Genomic DNA, 24,604 nt, shown 5'->3' with positions numbered 1-24,604 from the left:
AAATATTGATTCGATTAGTTAAAAAATAAGGAACTGTGTAGTGTTATGAGAGTGGCATTTACAGTCATAGAGATACAGGTGTGATTTCTGACTCCAGTTTGCACTATTTGGTGACTTTAGATAAGTTAATTTATTGGCCACTCAGTTATCTTATTTAAAAAATGGGAGATAATAATAATATCTGTCTTCTTGTGAGGGTACAGAGTACAAAACACTACATGTAATTGACACTTAGTGTGAGTAAAATTTCTGGAAGATAGGCTAAAGAAAATATATATTGTTTTTAAGAGAGACAAAGTAACATGAAATTATTCTTCTATAAATTGTGATTTAAGTATTTACAAGGACATGGAATAAAGGAGAAATTATATAATCTAAAGTGTGTCTGAAACCATTTTGAGGTTATCAGCTGTACCTCTTATCTAGTACAGGTATCTTATCTAGAGCATCCCTAACTTGTGTTTATCTGTTTTGCTTCTGCTTGGAAATTGGGGACGTTGAGTGGTCTTTTTTTTCATCTTCCTACTTATTTTTGTTATTTGCATATTTAAGTATTTTAAAATGATTTTATGACTATACTTAAACTTTATAAGTACTGTAGGCTTAAAATTAAAAACGGAGGTCTTTCATCTCATTAATACCAGCTTTTCCCTACCTTGATATCTAATTTTCAGTATGTCAATCACTGGCAACTCTTTTTGCTCTTTCTTTTGTTTTTTTATTTCTTGTTTCTAAATAACACATCCATGCTACTATTTCTTTTTTTTAAAAAATTTTTTTTTCAACGTTTATTTATTTTTGGGACAGAGAGAGACAGAGCATGAACGGGGGAGGGGCAGAGAGAGAGGGAGACACAGAATCGGAAACAGGCTCCAGGCTCTGAGCCATCAGCCCAGAGCCCGACGCGGGGCTCGAACTCACGGACCGCGAGATCGTGACCTGGCTGAAGTCGGACGCTTAACCGACTGCGCCACCCAGGCGCCCCCATGCTACTATTTCTTGATTCTTGTTCAATTTTAAATATCTATTGACTGTTGCAGAAGATGAAGATTTAACTCTTATATTTTCCTTCCTAGAAATATATGTGCTTGCATAAATCCAGGAAAAAATACATACACTTGTCATCTCTCCCGTGTATAGTTATATCCCAGTTTTTCATTAAATTAATGTTATTTTTTTTTAACGTTTGTGATTCTTATGTAACAATTTTAGCAGCTTCGCCATGTGGATTACTATGATTCTATTCCTGCATTTGTTTTGTATAGCTTTTTATTTTCTTGGAATAGCTACATTATTTAGTTTTCCCTACTTTTCAGTGTGTTGTCACTAAAATTCTCTGTAAAGCTTCTTGCAGTACAATAGAATGCATCAGATAGTCTGTTCCCCTGGGAACTAAATTGTAAGTGTGGCAGAGGGACTTTCCTAGGCTCGCTAGACTCAGTGCAGTTGTCACATTGGAGCCTGTTGACCATTATGCTGGAAATTTGCTTTACATTTCTTTTGCGATGGAGTCCTTATATCCCATATATTTTTCTTTCTTGTTTTACTTATTTTACTGTGAGCCTTCAGTATCTTCTTGAAATAGGATGTATAGGAGTAAATTCTCTAAGAGTTTTATATCTGATGATATGTTTATCTTACCTTTACTCCAGAATTACTAATTTTGCTGCATACAGTATTCTAAGGTTTAAATTATTTTCTGTCAAGACTTTGAAAACAGGACACAACTGTCTTCTGACTTTAAGTGAAGCATTTGAGTGGTCCAGTATACTTCTGACTGCTAATCTTTGGTTGGTATCTTTTCCTTTCAAGGCTTTTTTGAGTTGTTTTCTTTATCCCTGGTGTTTTGAACTTTCATGTGATGTACTGATATGATAACATTTATTTAGTGCTTTATAGTATGTAATTGTTTTCATTTAAATTAATTTATTCAGTGTCAGAGGAATCTTATAATTCCAAAGGAATCTTTTAATTCTGGCTGTATTTATTTTTCTCCACAATAAGGCTGAGATTAAGAAATTTATCTGGACTTGAACCCAGGTCTTATTTTCTATGTTATTCATCCTTTGGGAGGTAGTACATCTAACATTTATACTTATTGACAATATGAATAAAGTTAAAATTTCTTATTGCTAGATAATTGTTATATTTTTATTAAAGCAGGTAGAACACTTTTATTTACCTTATTATTTGCCCCAAAATGTACATCATTATTTATCCTTGTTTAATAATTTTTTAATGCCTTATTTTTTTTAAGTTTATTTTGAGAGAGTAAGAGTGGGGGAGGGGCCGAAAGAGAGTAAGAAAGAGAATCCCAAGCAGGCTCCACACTGTCAGTGCAGAGCACGACGTGGGCTTGAATTTACGAATCGCAAGAACATGACCTGAGCCCAAATTGAGTTGAATGCTTAACTGACTTAGCCACCCAGGCGCCCCTTAACGCCTTATAATTGAGCTGAGTATAACAGTTGATAGGAATGGCATCCTCGAGTATTATATCTAAGAAGTAATGGAAACAAGGGCCAAAATAGAAAATCTAGACGTGTTTCAGGATTTGAATGGGAGGTGGGTAGAGAACCTGTATCAAGTGAGTACACATCTCACTAAATAAGAAAGCATATTGTTTCCTCTTAAGTATGTATCCAGTTTTTATATATCAGGTACTCCTCCTGGATAAGAAGGATAAGTTAATACACCAAAAGGTTTAAGTGTAAATTTAATAAATTATAAGTTACTGTGGTTTAGCTGTATGAGTTTTTGGAAATTAAGTAAACATGTATTAGAAGCTGTTTCAGGTAACTTGTTTATTTGTATTTGATTTTGGTTTTTATGACTGAATGCCTTACCATTTGAAGTGTTTAGCATCAGTAGAGATAATTGTTCAAAACTGTAATTATTTTCTATTCTGGCAGTAAGCTTTTCAAGTGTAAGAATGCATTCATAGCTAATTAACTTGACAGTGATCTTGAGATATCTTTTAACATATCTCAGTGGCTTTAGCTTGCACTGTATCTAAATACTCAATTAATTAAAGAGCTGATAGTCATCCCAGGCATTAACGATTCATTAAATGTGTAAAGAAGAACTGTTCTCTCATGAGCAGTTATTCCCAGAAATAGTAGAATCAGCTAAACTTATCAATAAGTTTAGGTTTATTCCTATTAAACATTTAATGAAAACAGCTACTGTTTTAGGTTCTAAAATTTTTCATCAAAATAAATTAGTTTCAGGTTAGAAATTTTTTTTAAGTTTATTTGTGTTAGAGAGAGAGATTGCGAGCATGAGCAGGGGAGGAGCAGAGAGAAAGGGAGAGAATCCCAAGCAGGCTCTGCACTGTCAGCTCACAAACTGGGAAATCATGACCTGAGCCAAAATCAAAAGTGGGATGCTTAACCCACTGAGTTGCCCAGGCGCCCTGTTTCACGTTAGAATTTTATATAATCTTTTTTCATCTTATGTGCAGCCTTTAAGGATCTCATGTAAAATACTTTAATTCATTAACATACTTTGGTAAATTGTGATACAGGATGTCAAGTTTGCTAACTTTCTTAGCGTGCAGAAATGATCATGAAGTGCTCTGTTAGTAGTAGGTTACCCATGAAAGCTGTTGAAGCAAGAAAGATGCATAATTTTGTTTAAGAAAGAGATTAATAATTTTCTGCTATAAGGGTGTCTTCAAAGAAGTAAATAAAGTTAGGCACACGAGAATATAGAAGCAGAATTATGGTTTCTATACTTTGTTGATATTGTTCCTCCTGTTACTTTTTTGCCAAAAAATCTTTGATGTTAAAAATGAATAATTGTAAATTTGACTGTATGCAGTTGTTTTTTTTTTTTATAAAATCAATCTCCAAGATATATAAGGAAATAATAGTTTCAGTGTTACTTGAAATGCATATTTCATGAAAAAGTGGGAAATGGGTTCCTGTAACCAATATTTTGCAACCATATTTTCTTTTTAGGAATTATCTTAAACTGGAGATTGACTGGTTTTTCTTCTTTCCCTTTTTTTTTTTACATAGGGATAATAAAAGTACCTATATTATAGAAATTTGTGAGGACTAAATAAGGTAATACATATAAAGGTTTTTGTAAAGTGCCTGGCACATATTAAATGCTCCATTAAAGAGGTGCCTGGGTGGCTTAGTTGGTTAAGCATCTGACTCTTGATTTTGGCACAGGTCATGATTTCACGGTTGGTAAGGTTGAGCCCCACATTGGGCTCTGTGCTGACAGCGCCTGCTTGGGATACTCTCTCTCCCTCTCTGTCTGCCCCTCTCCTGCTCATTGCTCTCTCTCTCTCTCTCTCTCTCTCTCTCTCAAAATAAGTAAACTTAAAAAAAAATTCTTGATAAAAGTTGTCATTATTATTATCATTGGCTTTATTAAATTACATTTATCCAAGTATTACACAACTCGAGAGAGAATAGTTTGAAGGCATAAGGATACTGGGCTTTGGGGGGTATAATTAGATAAGAGGATGATTTAAGAATAAGAAGGGAGGTTATCCCAAGCAAGAAAGTAGCTTGCTTTGTATTATTACTTGAGCCTTATATGCTCATGTAACCTGAACATCAAATCATATAGGTTGCTTATTGTACTTAATACTGTTAAAAAATTTGAGTGTCATGACAGTTAAAATTTTTAGGAATTTGTAGTTTGTTTAAAAAAAACTTTATCATATCTAGAAAATCTAGCATAGAAATAATTCTAGAATTACAAAAGGAGATGTATGAAACCTCAGCAGATACCAGCTAACATATAGATATCGTAAAAAATTTGCATAAGTTTCCATAAATATTTGCTGACTACATTGTTGCTGGATCACAATAATATTCTAGCTCAGTTTGAATTCTTTTTAACCTTTTAAGGTATGTTTCACAGGAGGCCGTAATTTGGGGTAATACACACTAGTGGTTATTATACAAATCTATAGGTGTACATTTTCCCAGTGAATAATGTTCAAAAAAGAAAGAAAAGTTGGCATTAGTTTATATACCATCATTATCTCATTAACTGTGCTTAGCAACCTGCATAGAAACAGTATGTTTATCTCTTTTATAGATGACAAAGCTGACATTCCAGAGGGCTCTCACATTTGTAACCGAAAAAAAAAAAAAAACCCAGAAATTTAAGCATTGTTAATGTGAGTTTTAAGATATTTACACATTATATTTATTTTTTAGTATAAAACTTGAGTGTATTTTAAAGGGTCTCATGAGGTAAAAAAGATTTTAAAAAATTATTGTCTGAATAGAGGGAGAATGAATGGATGTGATTGAAACAAACATTTGGCTGAGGTGAGAGAACATAGGTTAAAAAGAGGTATATTCTGAAAATGACAGATTTCCTATTATTGAACACCTTTTGGTTCTGATTTTTAGGGTTATTTATTATCAGACAATGTAGAAAAAGCTGTCTGAAAGGATATATATGTAAAAAATATATTTTTTAGTTTAATTCGTTATTTATTTTTTTCAAAATATGTTTTTTAAAAAAAAATTTTTTTTTAACGTTTATTTATTTTTGAGACAGAGAGAGACAGAGCATGCAGGGGAGGGTCAGAGAGAGAGGGAGACACAGAATCTGAAACGGGCTCCAGGCTCTGAGCTGTCAGCACAGAGCCCGACGCGGGGCTCGAACTCACGGATGGTGAGATCATGACCTGAGCCAAAGTCGGCCGCTTAACCGACTGAGCCACCAAAGGCGCCCCTCAAAATATGTCTTGAAGAAATTGTTGAGATTTCTCAAAGATATTTTTAAAAATCTGTTATTAAGCCATACCTAAAATTAGAGATTTTTGTATTTAAATAAGTTTTTTTTCCCCCTACACATTAGTTGTTCACTTATTCTTGTACAGTGTTAATCCAGGAAGGGCCTGGTCTTTTCAAACCCTCTATAGGGATAAATGAGGGTATATAGGTATATGGCAGTTTTTAGCTAATGTCATGTATTTCTTATTGTGCCAAATGGAGGTTATTTACAGCAAGTGCTTACTTTATCAAGGAAATACTTATGCTATCACAGTATCACAGAAAAATACTAGTCCAGTTGTCACATTAAGATAATCAAATAATACCAGTGGGAAAAATGTTTTTTATTGAGTGTCTGAAATCATTTAAAAGTTAGATACTGGATTATGTGTAATGTTACTCATGTTCCAAATTTGTGCTTGAGCTCCACTGTTGCATTTGAGTTATAAAGATCAAAGTATATCTAATTGAGCAAATGCTTGTGTGTTTGATTTTTAAGAGCTATGTCACAGAGCACACGCTATTCTTGGCAAGGTTGTTAGAATTGGCCTCTTTCCTAACAGTAGCCTTAGTTGTAATCACCTACTGAACTTTCATATCTTTTTTTTTCTAAGTTTTAGAAAGACTGTATCTAGCAAATATTGTGTTACTAAGAATATAAGAATGAATGCAGTGGTTCATACCCGGTAACAATCAGTATAAGAAACAAAATGAAAGGATGCCATTCATTTTGATTTGGACCTTGGTTAGCAGTTAGGAATATGCCCCATACAACTCTTAATAATTGTTTGTAAACCTGTAGGTTTACTAATCTGAATATAGTCTTTAAAAAAATTTTTTTAATGTTTATTTATTTTTGAGAGAGAGTATGAGATGTGGACAGAGAGAGAGGGAGACACAGAATCTGAAGCAGGCTCCAGACTCCAAGCTGTCAGCACAGAACCCAACCTGGGGCTTGAACCCATGAACTGCGAGATCATGACCTGAGCTGAAGTCAGATGTTCAACCAACTGAGCCACCCAGGCGCTCCCATAGTCATTTTTAAAAATATTTTATTTATTTATTTATTTTTTGAGAAAGAGAGAGAGAGAGAGAGAGACTGGGGTTGGGGGGGGGCAGAGGATCCAAAGCTGGCTCTGCAATGACAGCAGAGAGCCAGACGTTGGGCTTGATTCCACAAACCATGAGTTCATGACCTGAACCAAAGTCAGACACTCAACTGAGCCATCCAGGTGCCCCACTAACCTAAATATAGTCTTAACCTTTTTATAATGGGAAATTACAAACATACACAAAAGTAAATAGAATAGGGGTGCCTGGGTGGCCCAGTCATTTAAATGTCTGACTCTTGGTTTTGGCTCAGGTCATGATCTCTGTAGTTCATGGGTTAGAGCCCCTTGTTGGTCTCTGTGCTGACAGAGCAGAGCCTGCTTGGGATTCTGTCTCTCCCTCTCTCTCTCTCTCTTTCTCTCTCTGCCCCTCCCTGGCTTCCTTTCTCTCTCTGTCTCTGTCTCTCTCTCTCTCTCTCTCTCAAAAATAATAAATAAGTAGAACAGTACAATTAACCTCCATTATCATTCTTGTTTTATGTATTACCTGTTCCCTTTTTCCCTATAGTAGTTTATTTTTTAAAAAGAATTTTTATTTATTTTGAGGGAGAGAGAGAGTGAGCATGCACACACACGAATGGGGGAGGGGCAGAGAGAGAAGGAGAGAGAGAGAATCCCAAGCAGGCTTTGCATTGTCAGTACACAGCCCAAGAAAAGGCTCAAACCTACAAACTGTGAGATCATGACCTGAGCCAAAACTGAGAGATGTTTAACCAACTTAGCCACCTAGGAGGCACTACTGTAGTTCTATAAAAACAAAGTCTAGTCATGGTATCATTTTACCTGTCCATCCTTCAGTATCTTTTCTGTTAAGTAGTTTAATAAGCTTATTACATACTGATTGAATTTTTTCTCTAATGTTTTGTTTCTAGAAACAGATTGGCCACCACTCAAAGTGTATATATTCATATTATGACCCATGTAATTCATGTTTCTTGAACTAGGTTATATGATAGTAGATCTTGCTTAAATTTGTGGTTCTTAAAATTTTTTTTATCATGGTACTCTTTAGCAGTCTTTTGAATCCTATGACTCTCTTTTTTGGAATAATGTTTTTACGTGCATAAAATAAAATAGAATAACAAAGGAAATTAATTACATTGAATTACAATTATCAAGATATTAAAGTTCTGACATGTTTCTTTACTAATGAGTTAAATATCTAGCCACATGTCTAAAAACTACTATATTTTCTAAGCAGTAATAAGCATGTGACAATATTCTGAGATACCTGTACTGGTTGTGATATAAAAATATGTACCAGTTCTGTTAATAACAAAGTCTCAGGTATAGTTAATACTGGTGTGGTTAGTTTCCTACATTCATTATTTAACGAAATGCAAATTTCAGTGACAATGAAGGAGTATTTTACTCCCCATTCAAGTTTATGGACCCTGCTTTAGAGTATTGGTTTTTATATTGATTTTTGATTTTCATGGATGTCTCAAGCTATTGCTAGTACTCTACTCTTCCAGTTTTGCACTAGATATACCACTCTTGCTTTTATTCTATCTTGATTGGTCCTAGTTTATTTTAATACAAAAGCTTATGAGTTGAGAGCTCTGTTTTCTACCATTTTAACATAGCCACCCAAGATTTTTTAGTTAAGGGCTTGCATTTGAATGTGAAGAGTGATATCTCAGACTGTGAGGGAAGGAATAAAGTTCCAGAACAGTAGCAGAGCAGAGTAGGAGAGCAGTTTTGTTCTCCTATCCTGAGAATTAGTGTATTTTCAGTTAGGAAAAATTTGTACAGATTCCTTACTTATAGCGATATGGAGTGATATCCAAGATCTAGTTTTTATAAGTATATACCTTGTTTTGTTTTTTTTTTTTTTTTACAATTACAGAAACATTTTTTTTTCTTCAATATATGAAATTTATTGTCATATATACATTGTTTAGTTCATAAAATCATTCAAATACCATATTTTACTTGAGGTTTACAACAACCCTGTGGGGTACATTTGGCAACATGCTTATTATTCTCATATGTGGAATGTGGAGACTGAGGCTTTGTTGTTTATAGAAAATACGTACAGCTTTACATCTTTAAGGTTGTAGATTGTTGCTCTTTGAGATATACCTAATCATTTTGTTGGATGTGTTATTGTTCCAGGGTTAAACATATGAATTTAGAAAAACAGTTTTGTTTGAGATGGCATCCTTGATTTTCTGTTTTCTAAAATGTCATTGAAACCTGATTTTATAAAGGCATACTATGGGAGATTGTTAATCCTGCTTTCATGACCTTGAACTCAACATTTCACACCAGTTGAGTAATTTTGTCCTAGCTGATTTGCCTTGAGGACACTTGGACTTTGATAAGAGGGCCAACTGTTTGGTCATTTTGTTTTTAATTTTTTTTGCTTTTTGCCTTAAATTATTTTTAATTATAATGTTTCTTGTTTTCAGTTTTCAAAACTGTTGTGTTGGATGATCACTCAACATCACAAACACAAACATGGTGATTATGGTTGTTTATGATGGAAAAAATCACAATGAAATTTGACTATCCTATAATAGAAGGTCAAATATGTAACAATCCATATTTGGAATAGTTTTTATAAAGAAGACAAATACTAGGAATTCAGTAAATACTGGTTAATGCATACAGTTTTGATTAATTTATGAGCTAATTGATTTCCATGAGTTATGCTATTAGGAGGAAAAGATATAAGCATGAGAACATGCTGCTTCTAGGATGACGGGGAGGAAACAGATTATACAACAGTAGGTAACTCTGAAATGAGTAATGTGTATACTTGCTCTTAGTAAAATTCACACTGGCTCAGAGTGAACTCTTGGTATAGAAATTTGGCAGTGATTTACTAAAATTAAGTAGATTGACCATCTTTTTTGATGCTCTTGGAGTTTTTATTACTATTTTTGCATGATTCTTTTTTATCATTTGCCACATGTACTTTTCTGTCTTTTCTTGATTTGCTAAATGCCAGTTGAGGGGTACAGACAGTAATGCTGTAAATATTGAGGGAGGAGCCCCCATTTACTAAGATATTTGTAAAGGAAGTGAGATCATCTGGATCTTGAAGTAGGACCTACCCAAGCAGATAGTCATAGAGAGGCATTCTAAATAAATGGAGTGGCATTAGGAAATGCACTTTTAGGAAATAGGCAGTGTTAAAAAGTAGAGAATTTTGATTAGTGCAGAGGGTTTGTGTTGGGCAAGAAATGGTTGAAGATATAATTTGGGGTCAGATTGTAGAAACTCTTGAATATGTGGAAGAGATTGGGATTTTGTTCTGTAGGTTTATGCCCTTTGAATTGGGGTATACATTCTTGCTATATGAGATCTGCAAGACCACAGGATAAACATGACATATCTTCCAGGAACATAACTTTTTAGAAGATTTGGGGAAAAAATAACTTTTTTTTAATATGGAGATGATTTATAGAGTAGAATACACAATTCACATGCAATTTTAAGATAAATTGTAAGATTTAAGATAAAATCCTAGTAAGATTCTAAAATTTGTGTTCATATAAAGCCATTTTCATCCCAGCACTGTAAGGAAATGCTTTCATTATCCTCAAGCTGTTAAACTCTTTTAATAGACAAGTTTGAACATCATAGGTCAAAGTAGGATGCAGCCATTGTAAATTTGTTTTAGGAAAATTGAAGGAAGATAGACAAACTTAGGAGACTATTTAGATAAATTAAAACTCAGGGTAAAAGTGGGTCTTGGTGGGCTTTGGGCAGTAGACATGGGAAGAAATGGTATCATATTAAGAGACCTTTCAAAGGAAGATTGTATTCCATTTAGTGGCTTCAGATACAGGAGAGGTGGTTTACAAAGTAGAAAGACAGAGATGTCTTCCAGGTTTTAAGCTTGGACGACTAGAAGCATGATACTGCTATTAGTGAATATGCAGAAGTAAGGAGGAGTGTGATAAGGTAGAAAGGAAGGACCAGCAGGGGCAGTAAGGCTTTAATGAGTTTTGATATGTTGAATTTGAGGAGATTATAGGGTATAAAAAGGAGGAATGGCAAACAGGCAATGTAAGAAGGGGAACCAGAGAGAGATCTGGGAATAATATGTAAATTTGGGAACTTTACTCATTGAAAATAGAGGAGTCCATGAGAGTAAATAGACTTTCTGAGGATCAGAGTAGAAGAGATGATTGAAGAGTGTGCATTGGCCCGAATATATCACATACTAGGAGGGAATAGGGCTATAAAAATGCATCCAGGTTAAGGATAATCCTGAGAGTGTAATAGTAGTGTGGAAGTGAAATGAAAGTGAAGTTTGGAAGAAGAATATTGTTTATTAGTAAGTAGCAGAGAGATCCAAGAGAATGTGGACTGAGGAAAGGCCATTTGATTAGACAATTGTGAGTTAGTGGTGTAATTAGAATACTTGGCAAAGTAGTGAGGACAGAAGGACATGATTTGTGAATCATAAAAAAAAATTCTTTCTCTTCCAGAATTATCTCTCCACTGAGCATATTTTATATGCAGAAAAAAACTAACTTAGTACTCCTTAAAGGAACAAAATGAAACTTACTGTGTAAGAATTGTTAAAAAAAAAAAAAAAAAAAAAGGACAAATAGAAGAAGCAATTGATATATTAAATAATGCATTATTTTGTATTTGAAAGCTTCCAATTTTTTTGTGAAAAAAAGTCATTTTGGCATTCTGGCTCCAAAGTCAATTTTGACAGTTTGGCTGCGGTTTTAAAAACTAAAACCTATTCTTGCCTTTGTTCTTTTGTACTCTTTGGGAACAAAATATTTATGTAGGATCCACATAGATCATACATGTTTACATATGACATGTTATACATATATGACATGTAGAGAAAAATACATAATGCTGAATATTTATTGACTAAGGTAAGTCACTATGTAACTTGGGCATTTTATTCTTTAAAAACTGGATTTTGGGGCGCCTGGGTGGCGCAGTCGGTTAAGCGTCCGACTTCAGCCAGGTCACGATCTCGCGGTCCGGGAGTTCGAGCCCCGTGTCGGGCTCTGGGCTGATGGCTCAGAGCCTGGAGCCTGTTTCCGATTCTGTGTCTCCCTCTCTCTCTGCCCCTCCCCCGTTCATGCTCTGTCTCTCTCTGTCCCAAAAATAAATAAACGTTGAAAAAAAAAAAAAACAAAACTGGATTTAATTCAAAATTTTATTTCCATTTGCTAGTTTCTTTAAAAACCTTATTTAGAAATAAATACTGACAAGTGATATTCTGGTCAGAAGATTGGCATCTTGTAATCCTTGAGGATTAGAATTTAAATGATTTAAATTAGAAATAGCATAATCATACTTCTATTACATGTCACTAAAAAAACTACAAGAATTTAAATTTCTATATATTAAGGGATGAGTCTTTATTGAATTTGAAAATGTATATACACATCTGTCAGGCTGTTTAAACATTCAACAACTTGTTATGATTTTTAGTTCTATATGACAACCTACACAAACGTACTAGACTCATACTGTGTCCAGGGAGAATAAATTATTAAACTTTAACTTGATGCTGCAAATACATTCTTTCTCATTACATTCTGACAAGATCCCTTTAAATTGTTTTCACATCATTAAGTGTTAAAACATATAAAATGTATGCAGTATATACATAAGTTAACAAATATGTTACGATACAGTGATACCTGATATTAAAGTCAATATGACCTAATAATCATGATCTACTGCATTTAAGACAGTTAATCTACTTCAATATAGTATTATATCCTGCTTCATTTGACTTCCTAAATAAAGCATACCAAACATTTGTTTCAGATTTTGTTGTAGCAAAATGAAACTTCAGTTTTAAAATTAGTATTACAGATTTTCATGTGTACTCTGAACTGGCTGAATTTTAATTTTTAAATTAATAATATTACAGAATCTAGGAACTATACAATTATCAGTCTTTTATATGTATTCAAGTTCAGAATTTTGGCAAGAAAATTTTTTTAACTGAGGAAGCTGTAAAAGTAGCTTACATGATGACTTTTAAAATAAAAGTCCTTGTAAGTTTTTTATTTTAAAAAAATTACTTAAAAATTCACCCATTGGTTAAAATTTGGACTGTGACTATATAAAACTGATACTCATATCACAAAATATATGTATAAATGATATAAGAATTTTGATTAGGAAAGATAAATGGTGTTCTTTGAGGTGATTTGTTTACTTTCAAGTTGATAGTGGCTTTAAAATCAAGAGTCTATTTCTGAATCCTTGTGTTAGGGATTTAATATCAGGTTATTAAACCACAGTAATTTCAGATGAGTTTAATGTTTGATTTGTTGGCTCTTTAATTTGTCTCAGTTCATTCAGAGCTTTCTGAATCTGTTGGATGGATCAACATTTTAGTTGATTTGATAGAGTACAACCTTCCATTTTGAGACTTCCAATGTATTCCTCTTCTCCTCTCTGGCTTAGTTTTTGCTCTTGGCTTGTTATATTTACCATTCAGGTTGTTTTCCCCACATACATCGTGACACCACCAGCCTCCTAAAGAAGATAGATACGGAATTTAATAAATACAAACTCTAGCTACTGTTAATGCATTTCCCTATGAGTACATCTTCATTTCTTACAATATGACAGTATTGTATGCCTTATGCATGTATCCCAATTTTAAATAATCTGTGTAAGTCTCATGTATGCCACCCAAAATAAAATATCTTAGGCTATTTATAAAACATTATTATAAAATAAATCCTTATAAAATAAAATATCTAGGTAAAATACCTAGTTGAACCATAATCCAGTTAATACTTATGTTAAAACATTTTTACCTATAGTCAAAATGTTTATTTGGGATTCAGTTTTTAAAGAGTTGACATTGTAGATATTAGCTAATACTTTGGGAAGACATTCTGTAGATATGAAAATGAATTATTGATGTTAGGAAAAAGATACCTGAATAACTTTCTGGACAGTTGACATGTCCTTTTGCTTTATGATCCCAAGTAGAAAATGCCAAATCTTTGTGTTCCGGGAGTGCGTTGGGGACATTGCCAGTAATCTCAACTAGGTGTAATGTATAGTTGGTTTCATGATCTCCCAAGTGAAAGGAATATTCGATATAATGCTTGTTGTCTTTCCAGTCTTCTAGTTCAATTCGTAAAACGTAATTAGATTGCTTTACTATGGAATATATCTTCTCTAGACCCAACCAAAATTCTCCTGAAAAGAAAGTGAAAATCTGTGGGTTGTTACCTGCAGATTAGGCACGAACGGTTTTTGTGGGTTTTTTTAGTGTTTTTTATTGGTGCAAATCAATGAATTGTTTTAGCCTTGAATCCCTTGGTTATTTTCGAGTCTCTTAAAATATTTCTTTTTAAAACAATTTTATTGAATATAGTGAAATGTACAAAAAATATAAAAAATATTAATAGGCCTGCCTAAAGTTTGATTAGCCTTTCTAAAATGAATATTGTGAGATGTATTTCTTGGATGAAATATATTAGGCAATTGTAGATATTTTAGATCTGGTCATTGGTAAAATATTATCTCATTTCTGGGTCCTTATGTGTACTGGCTTTGCTATCAAGAATTTATTAATACCCATATACTATCAAAAGTTTTGTTGGGGCGCCTGGGTGGCGCAGTCGGTTAAGCGTCCGACTTCAGCCAGGTCACGATCTCGCGGTCCGTGAGTTCGAGCCCCGCGTCAGGCTCTGGGCTGATGGCTCAGAGCCTGGAGCTTGTTTCCGATTCTGTGTCTCCCTCTCTCTCTGCACCTCCCCCGTTCATGCTCTGTCTCTCTCTGTCCCAAAAATAAATAAACGTTGGAAAAAAAAAATTTTTAAAAAAAAAATAAAAAAAAAAAAAGTTTTGTTAAGGATTTCTACTATTATATCCAGTATTACTCGGATAGTAGTGTCATTTTCTTCAAATATAGTCTTGGCCTTTGATATTTGCTTGATATACGTTTTCTTTGTAGAAAAATAAGGGAATAGAATTTTATAGACATTTTAAGTTAAAAAACAATTCTTAATAACTTCTCTATAATTTTAAAAATTATTTTTCTTTGAAATTAAAAGCATAACAAATATAGACACTTTTGAATTATCACAGTCTTCTGTTAAAGTATTTAAGGACAAAAGACAAACTGTTTTATTGCTATTGAATTAGAAGACAATTTTAAGGATTACAAGTACAAATGGCTTACTTTCTTATAGAAGTAAATGAATACTCTGGACTTAACAGTCAGCCTTTTATTTTGGGGTTACAAATAATCATTCTTAGAAGATTAGTTAGGGATTTAACTAGTAGTTTAAATACAAAATTTCTTAAATGGTCAAATAGTACTGAATGTTAAGTCAAAATTTGATATCATAATGGATGTTTTTCACTTTATATATGAGTGCTTACATTTGTGAATTTTTATAATGTGCCTTTTTGGGTTTAAAACCATTTTTGTTATGCTTATTTTATTTTATTATATTTTGTGGTAAAAATATAGTAATTTGTATTAATTTCCTTTAAATCACACATTCTATAGTATACATTTATAATATTTAAACAATTAAGATTTAAATTTTTTTTTTTTTAACGTTTATTTATTTTTGGGACAGAGAGAGACAGAGCATGAACCGGGGAGGGGCAGAGAGAGAGGGAGACACAGAATCGGAAACAGGCTCCAGGCTCTGAGCCATCAGCCCAGAGCCCGACGCGGGGCTCGAACTCACGGACCGCGAGATTGTGACCTGGCTGAAGTCGGACGCTTAACCGACTGCACCACCCAGGCGCCCCTAAACAATTAAGATTTAAACATTTAGTACTGTATATCTGACAGTTTCCTTGTTCCTTTCACCTTCCAAATAATTAATATCTAAAATGTTAAAAAAAGAAAGTAGATAAGGATGGTTTTCTTCAGAGCTCATTCAAATATAGCATTTACCACTTATCAGAGCACATAGCACTTAATCATAATTGTCTTTAATAATTGTAGTTATGATAATTAGAAGCCATCAAATTAAATTGAGATACATATACTTAAGAGCAGACATGAAATTATGGTAAGCATAATTCACACATTTGCTTGTAATAAGTATAGATTACTGACAGATATGTAATTATATGTTCTATGAAGTTCTGTGAAGGCTGGGACTATTCCTCATTCGTTGTTGCGTTCCTAATGCCCAATCCATAATAGCTTCTCAGTAAATATATTTTTTAAGTGTTTTTATTTATTTTTGAGAGAGAGAGTGTGTGAGCAGGAGAGTGGCAGAAAGATAAAGGGGGGTAGAGAATCCAAAGCGGGCTCTGCGCTGACAGCAAGACCAATGTGGGGCTTGAACTGATGAACCATGAGATTATGACCTGAGCCGAAGTCAGATGCTCAACTGACTGAGCTACCCAGGCACCCTAATAGTTTTTACAAATGAATGAATGAAGTCACCTTACCGTCAAGCCTCCCAAAACCATATCTGTAGTTTTCCCAAGTTTCATTGAAGTTTTGTGATCCATCTATTCGGTGTTGAATCACTGTCCATGAACTACCTGAATATAATGAACGTAATTGTGTACTTTAGTAGATTGATGCTGACAGATGCAACAAAATACTGTTTTCTTGTTTTGGTTTTAATTGGTAGCACTGTAATATAGTTATTAATGTTGCTATGGTGGTACCATTTTATTATTTATTATGGTACCAAGAAGTTAAGTAAAGGGCAAATAATGAATTTGTCTTAATAAACTTATTAACAATAGTATTTCAGATTACTTTATGGAAAATAATTGAATAAGTGCATGAGTGAATATGAAACTAAACAAATATAAGTACTAGAGCTATATAACTACTCATGTTGCTTATATTTCATTTTATATTCACAACAAAGATGACAGGATTGAGTTTTACTTAATAGGCAGTGAGTAACCTGAGCTAATTATAGTCCATTTTCTCTTCAGGCTGCTTTTACCTGATTTAACATCACAGTAGACATTAAAAGCTTGAGAGTTGCTGGGTCTAATGGAGTAGATGCCACTTGTATGTTCACCTCTGTTATAAATGGTGGTACAGTTAGCAGGAATGTCTAGAATCAAGAAAGTTTATTACATAAGATACAGTAATAGGAATTGTATCTTTAGAGCTTGGGCTTTTACTTGACATTTTATGGAATTGTGGTGAATGTAGCCCTTAGTCTTTTTCAGTAATGTATTACCAAGAAGGTACTTTATGCTAAAGCAGATTTATTAGATGGCATGTTATACAAATACTATTAAAATATTGATTATCAAACTGATTTTTAAAAAATTTTTTTCTTAATGTTTATTTTTGAGAGAGAGAACACAAGCCAGAGAGGGACAGAGAGAGAGGGAGACACAGAATCTGAAGCAGGCTCCAGGCTCCAAGCTGTCAGCATAGAGCCCCATGCAGGGCTCGAACTCATGAACTGTGAGATCTTGATCTCAACTGAAGTCAGACCCTTAACTGAGTGAGCCACCCAGGTGCCCCTCAAACTGATTTCTTTTTAAGAAAAGTGACAAAATGAGAATTTTAGACACATATTTTGTTAGATAAAGGAAGGATATAAATTTATTTTATATCCTTTTTTGAGAGTGACAGAGAGACAGAGCGTGAGCGGGGAAGGGACAGACAGAGAGGGAGACACAGAATCCTAGCAGGCTTGAGGCTCTGAGCTGTCAGCACAGAGTCCGATGCGGGGCTCAAACTCAGGAGCAATAAAATCATGACTTGAGAGGAAGTCAGACGCTTAACCAACTGAGCCACCCAGGCTCCCCAGGAAGGATATAAATATAATACTACATAAGACATTATTACAGTGTTTCACGTATAGCACATAGTCAACAGGTGGAAAGAGTGAATATACGTGAAGGAAACTTACAGAGACCTTTTGTGTATGTGTATGAATTACATAAAAGTAAGTGTATTTTGAAAGTATTATTATTTTGTTAAAGTATCATCACGAATGGAGACTTTGTTCTCCTGTCTTTGTGTTTTTCTTATGAAAATTTTCAAGGAAACAGGAAGGTAGAAACATTGGAGAGAACTTCATAGTCTTTCCACCTGTATTCAGGAATTGTTAACCTTTTGCCGTTTTTGCTTTATAAACATACATATATACAAACATGTATTTTGCTGTACTATTTGAAATTTGCAAACATCATGACCCTTAGCCACTTAAATATTTCGATATGTATCTCTTAAACATGAAATTATTTTATTGCATGACTATAATACTATTATTACATCTAAGAAATTTTAAAATAATGTCATATTATCTAATATCAAGTCTACAACTATATTTTCCTGATTGTCTTAAAAATGTGTTTTATAGGGTTAAAAGAGCTGCCAGGATCCAGTTAAGGTTGACACATTGTATTTGGTAGATTTGTCTCTTTACTCTCCTTTAGTTTAGAACAGGTCCCAAGAATAGCAATTATTTTTTATGGGAATGTCTAAGATAGGAAAAGAATTTGATGATAATACCTTCAAGAAGGAAACCCAACAAATTAACTTACCATCATGTTCTACAATTTTTGTTTCATTCAAGTGAAGAAAAGGGGTAGTTCTTGGTGCCCTTGGTTTAGAAGAAAGAGAATTTTCTGTGGATTCTTGAACACCAGTTCTTCTTAGCTGATGAAAGAATATAAAAATGGTATGGAATATACAGTTAGACGAATCTGAGGGAGGTTATTAAGATTACAATTTATATACATCTTTAAGTTCATAATATGTTATTGCTCTTGATGTTAAGAGGGATAAACAATGCTGTACAGATTATATAGATGACTTGTTCTCAAAATATGTAATCAGGCACATTGTTTAATGGGTTTAAAAAACTAGAGAGAGCAAAGCACAAACCAGAAATTAGTCAAAAAACAGCAAGACCAAAGGTAGAGACTTTGCTTAGCATATTTTAACATGTTCTGTTTATTTACATGAATAGAATATATATGCTATTCAGTAGTAGGCAGATTTTAAGCTTTAATAATTCTCAGTTGTAGGCCTTATTGATTGATTCTCAGACCTGCCTAAAGACTTAGCACATAATTTGAATAAGGCTTCTTCTATCCTTCCTCCCTCCCTCCCTCCCTTCCTTCCTTCCTTCCTTCCTTCCTTCCTTCCTTCCTTCCTTCCTTCCTTCCTTCCTTCCTTCTTGTTTTTTCAAGTTTATTTATTTCTGAGGGGGGAGGGGCAGAGAGAGAGAGGAGGCAGAGGATTGAAGTAGGCTCTGAGCTGACAGCAGAGAGTCCGATGCGGGGCTCGAACTCACGAACCGTGAGGTCATGACCTGAGCCAAAGTCAGACACTTAACCAACTGAGCCACCCAGGCATCCTGAACAAGGCTGCTTTCTTAATAGTTTTTTTTGGAATGTAAATATATCTGTAGAGGTGACAGATTGGCAGCTTTATTTGCTTACTTTCAATGCATTCAATATTTCATTGTTAGTTTTAGCAATAACAGTTTACTTTTATGTAAAGTGTGTTGGGTTTGCATTTTATTGACTGAAAGCTTTTCTTATTGTTGGCCTGAGAAAAACAGAATATGTAATATCTTATTAGTGTTTTTTGATATCAGCATTTTTTAGGACGTAATTCATAAGGATCTGTTGCAAAGTTCATTTGTTGGGTATTAACCTTTTTTCCCTGAGTAACTGTGTGATGTTAAAGTCACTTAACAAAGAGTTTTAGACTCTTATTTTAAATTTGAGGAAGTTGGATCAGATGATCTAAGGCTTCTTCCAACTCAGATATTCATTGTTTTGAATTCTTCATACATTTTATTATTAGGATGGATGTAATTTGATAATAGTGACATTTTGTTTCTGTGAGTAGGCTCATTTAACTGTTATAAAAGATATAAGAAAAAAGAAATAAGAAAAATAATGTAATGAGGAAATTATGGAAATCAAAACTAGTTGTTGGCAACAAACCCTTTTGGATAGTTAGGAAAAATAATAAAATAACTTAGTAAATTATGTTTCATAATTAGCAAAAATAACCTGAAATTATGAGTTATAAAATTACTGAAACATATAATGATGTTTGTTTAGTGGAAATTGTTTTATAATTCTTGGCAACTATTTTTTTTTACAAGTTTCTCCAAGTTTGTATTAGTTTTGGAACCCTCTTGAGTGCCTGTTCCATAGCATTACTAATTAATATTTTCGAACTGTGGTATTCCATATTGAAATGTGTAGGTTCTCACATAGCTTTATTCAAGACAGGTATCTCCCTCACCTAGCCAGCTGTTTACATTGTAGATTAATTATATTGTTGGGTATTGAACTTTAATTATCAGGCACACAGTTTCTAATACTATTAATAATAGCATGCTTTTGTTGACTTCTTTGTGTTAAATATGACATTAAATTTACTCAACATATTTATTGAGTTCCTACTATGTTTCAGACAATATTCTATATTTTGGGGCGTCAGCTATGAAAAAATGAAGAAAATCCCTGTTCTCATGGAGTTTACATTCTCGTGAGGGGACAGATAAATAACTAAAAAATATATATATTGCATGAAATAGAGCTACATGTAAAGGAAAAAAGGAGAGTAATGAAGGAGGTAGTAGGTTTTTAAGTATGGACTTAGGGATTATAATTTTTGATTAAGTGACTTGGGAAGGCTTCACTGAGAATTTTACATTTGAGAAAGACCTAAAGCAAATGAGAGTGGGCCATGCAGATACCAGGGAGAAGAGCATTCCAGATATGGGGAGCATGGGCAAAAGCCCTGAGACAGCAGCATGTTTGATGTGTTTGAGTAATGGGGAAGAGTACCCCAGTATGACTAGAGTAGTGGAGATGAAGTCAGAGAGATGAGTCATTGGGGGTCTTGTGGCCACTGGAAGTGAGATGGGAAGCTATTGTGTGGTTTTAAACAAAGAGAGATGTGATCCAATTTTAACTTTTGATAAAATCATGTTAGTGGCTCTATTGGAGGTATACTTTACATAAATTAATTCTTTTTTTTTTTTTTCTCACAACACTCCTATAAGATAGGTTCTGTTATTTTCTTCATAGAATAAGTGAAGAAACTGAGAGACAGAGGAGTTAGGTCACACCAAAGTTTTAGAGCCCAGATTCAAACCGAGGTAGTTTATGAGCTTTAGAGTCTCTAATCTTAACGATCATGCCGATGTGATGGGTTTACTCACTATCCCAACTAGAAGTTTTAAAAATAAATTTAGGGCTTAATGTTCCCATAAACCTAGATTTTATGTAAAAGATTGGACGAGCCATTAAAATATTGACTTACCTGGTTTTCTATTTCTTTTATTTGACTATGCTGTTGATTTAATTGTCTGTATTGTTCCTCCACCGTCTGGAGAAGGTCTTTGATGCTGTTATCTTGCTGTTCTACAAAATTCTGGACATAGATTGTAGGGTGGTTAGAAGTTTATTTCTTCTTTCTTTTTTCTTTGCTTTTTTGTTAAGTGAGTCTTTTTTTTTTTTGTAACTATTACAATCTAAATTTTTAAAACTAATAGTGGATTAGATAATTGAATATTGGCAACCATTTTCTCTTGTATGCTTCAAATCCTTTTGTTTTTACGATTTAAAATGTACTATCTCTAAAACCTGATTTCCTGAACTTTAAAGCAGTTCAGTTAAATGAAAAAAAAAAACCCATAGTATTTTAATAGGAATTAATCTTTACCATTTACCTACTACTTTTATCCATTTTATTTATTTATTTATTTGTTTATTTATTTATTTATACTTTTACCCATTTTCAATATGGGAGGATAGTTTCAAATTATCTTCCTCTAACCTTTTACCTGCCTCTAGTAATTGGCAATATTGTAATAATTTAGTGTTCTAAAATTTTATTAATTGATTTATAATTTTCATCTGAAATAAGTGTAGAATCATAAATAACTTGAAATTATAACGGGAAATTTTATTTCCTAGAAGCTTTTTTTCCTTGAGAAAAGTATAGTATTTCAATGATTCAACAAAGTAGCATGTCTTAAAACATTTTTTAAAAAGATCCATATTGAAAACATAATCATGAACCCTCTTTGATTTCTACTTACTTTAAGTGAAGTTATTTCTGGGTGTTCCTGGATTTCAGGTTGATTTTTAGTTAAACTGGTTAATTGCTTCTCCAAATATTTCACTTTTTGTTGAAGTAGATTTTTTTCTTCTAGGAGGCTTTCAAGTTTTGAGGTGAGTTCAAGTGACATATTCTTTACTTCTTCATTCTTGACTTGTAGTTTGGATGTAGTTCTTCTAAGTTCCTTTTCTTCTTCTTTGATTTCATTGGTTTGCAGTGATAGGTCATAAAAAGACTGATCAAATATGTTGAGTTTTTGAAATATGTCATTAATTTGGCCCTTAGTCTTATGGACAAAGTCTTTAAGACCATGTCCTAACTGAAGGAGGCCATTGGCTAAAATTTTTACATCATCTAACATAGCAAATCTTGATTTTGGCTCTGGAGACATAGAATCATATGATGAATAGTCTTGGTCAATTTTGGAAGAAATAACTAGAGGAACAATAAAAAGAAAGAGCTTAATCGTGTGCATTTTTATCGTAATTATTCAACTAATTTTCTCCTGTAGGCAGACCTAGACTTCTAAACTCTATATATACCACTATTTGCCACACTGCAAACAGTAAGGTTGGCAGGTGAATATAGTTAATCATTAAGCTGTGTAAACTTGTACGAATGTAACCTTCTATATTGAGTTAGACCAGTGCTAAATGAAATCAAAGAAATGAGCAATTAACCTTCATTTTAAATTGTTACTGTATTTAATTCTTCAGTATTATAAACTTCAGTTTCAGGGTTGTGAGAGCTACCTTTTTTAAACACTTATTTTAATTTACCATGATTTTTAAAAGAGATTTACAATTAAACTCTTTTGACTGGTAAATTAACATTAAGGTTGAGGAAGATTAGTGAATTAAGATTGTGTTTCCCAAATTGTATTTTAGTTATTTTGGAAACAGCAACCTATTCCCAGAAATGGTTTCTCTCTGAAGCTTTCCTCCACTGCTTCAGGTGGTATTAAGGGCTCTCAATGCAGCCTTCCTGTGATACTCTGTATAAGCTAACATGATTATACATTCCTTATTATTTGTCACTGTAATTGTTAGTATGTCTTTTGCTTCAGAATATCTTTCCTAACCATATTTTTATATTATCATAAAATCTCATACATTAAAAGGCATTTCACTCCCTTTTTGTGTTATATAAAGCTGTGTCTATGTTCTAACTTCTTTTCCATGTGCCCACTGAAAGACCAATAATAGATTAGGTGATCTTGTACAGTCAAGCCAGAATTATATACTTCCAGTGTCAGAAACAATTTGCTTGTTGTAAGTTTTTCTGAACTTTGTGAGATTGGTAACAATTTTGGTAACATAAATTTAACAAAACCAACAAATTAATAGTGTGTTCAAAAACAAATGTTCTACTGTGCTTCTAACATAGTATTAAAAGGAAAAATATCAAATCCCTTGTTTAATTATTACTGATTAGCCTTCTTGAGTGCTCATTGAGAACTTTTTGAGAAGATAATAAATCCTTTAAAAATGCCTTATTTTGGATGCCTGGGTGGCTTGGTCAGTTAAACGTCCGACTCTTGATTGCAGTTCAGGTCTTGATCTCAGGGTTGTGAGTTCAAGCCCTGCATTGGGCTCTGTGCTGGGTGTGAAGCCAACTTAAAAAACAATGCATTATCTTGACAAATGAATATAGTAAAATAAGAGTGTGGGCTCTGGAATCAGACTGTCATCCATATCCAAGACCCAGCTCTAACTTTCTGGTCTTGGGCAAGTTATGCATACCTCAGTCTTCTCATCTGTAAATTGAGATAGTTATTGTACGTACTTAAATAGGGTTATGAGAATTAAAAGAAATGATAGGTGTAGAGCACTTAGAACAGTGTCTGGCAAATAGGAAGCACTCAAAGTGTTAGTTATTGTATCACATGAATGATCTTTGAACCAGTGTATGTGTGTGTAATCAGGCCTGAGAGAAATTTTTAAATAAAGTTAATAGCTTTTTTGTAAAGGAAAAAGTTTTAACATAATGTACTTACACGGTTTAAATAGTAAATTGTCAAGCAAAACTTTACAACATGAACCATTTCCAAATTTCTGTTCTTAGCAATGCCTCTTCCTGGTATAAAATAAAGACCGTTTCCTTTGACGATTTAGGATTAAGGGCTTTTAGATTTAAGAGCTACAGTCAAGTAGTTTACTACAGTGGTTGAGAGTATGATTCTGGAGAGAAGCTGGCTGACTAGGAATCTGGCTCTGCCGTTCTTCAGCTCTGTGACTGTTGGTCAAATTACTTAGCTTTTCTGTACCTGTATTTTCTCAGCTGTCAAGTGAAGATAATACCTACTTACAGGGTTGTATAAAGATTAAGAATTAGGGGCGCCTGGGTGGCTCAGTCGGTTAAGCGTCTGACTTCAGCTCAGGTCACGATCTCGCGGTCCGCGAGTTCGAGCCCCGCGTCGGGCTCTGGGCTGATGGCTCAGAGCCTGGAGCCTGCTTCTGATTCTGTGTCTCCCTCTCTCTCTGCCCCTCCCCCGTTCATGCTGTGTCTCTCTCTGTCTCAAAAATAAATAAACGTTAAAAAAAAAAAATTAAAAAAAAAATAAAAATAAAAAAAAGATTAAGAATTAAAAATTTTAAAGCACAGAACATTATCTGGTGTATAGTAAATAATCCTAATATTATATATTAGTTATTTTTGGTAATTAGAAATAATCAATGCATTTATGCCCATAGAGTAATATTTTATTGGTGAATATTGTTTAATCT

At 33.6% G+C, this 24,604-nt stretch overlaps 2 protein-coding genes across 16 annotated transcripts in view; one reads left to right on the top strand and one right to left on the bottom strand.

Annotated features, from left to right (window-relative positions):
* Nucleotides 1-24,604, top strand: part of DOCK7 (dedicator of cytokinesis 7) — a 228,122-nt gene that overhangs the window by 80,790 nt on the left and 122,728 nt on the right. The gene's annotated exons all lie outside the window — the stretch shown is intronic.
* On the bottom strand, nt 12,192-22,415 carry ANGPTL3 (angiopoietin like 3). 2 transcript variants are annotated; one of them, XM_045477654.1, is made up of 7 exons: nt 21,859-22,412; nt 21,078-21,188; nt 18,329-18,443; nt 16,765-16,878; nt 16,250-16,345; nt 13,757-14,023; nt 12,192-13,345 (listed from the first exon to the last, which is right to left on the bottom strand). In XM_045477654.1, the coding sequence occupies exons 1-7, from the start codon at nt 22,351-22,353 to the stop codon at nt 13,161-13,163; spliced, it is 1,383 nt and encodes a 460-aa protein (XP_045333610.1). In that variant the 5' UTR covers nt 22,354-22,412; the 3' UTR covers nt 12,192-13,160. The 2 variants fall into 2 exon arrangements, with proteins under 2 accessions (XP_045333610.1, XP_045333611.1); XM_045477655.1 differs by lacking the exon at nt 13,757-14,023 and having other exon boundaries at nt 21,859-22,415.

The sequence above is a fragment of the Leopardus geoffroyi genome, chromosome C1, assembly GCF_018350155.1.
Source record: "Leopardus geoffroyi isolate Oge1 chromosome C1, O.geoffroyi_Oge1_pat1.0, whole genome shotgun sequence".
Classification (NCBI taxonomy): Eukaryota; Metazoa; Chordata; class Mammalia; order Carnivora; family Felidae; genus Leopardus; species Leopardus geoffroyi.
Note: the sequence above shows the minus strand (reverse complement) of the source record. Positions and strands in the feature narration are given on the sequence as shown.

Excerpts from the sequence above, each read along its gene's own strand:
- ANGPTL3 (XM_045477654.1), bottom strand. The coding sequence starts at position 22,353 with ATGCACACGATTAAGCTCTTTCTTTTTATTGTTCCTCTAGTTATTTCT. Across the intron at positions 18,444-21,077 it reads TAAAAGAAATAGAAAACCAG|CTAAGAAGAACTGGTGTTCA; the intron begins GTAAGTCAATAT and ends TTCTTTCATCAG. Across the intron at positions 16,346-16,764 it reads CTACTGTGATGTTAAATCAG|GTAGTTCATGGACAGTGATT; the intron begins GTAAAAGCAGCC and ends CATTATATTCAG.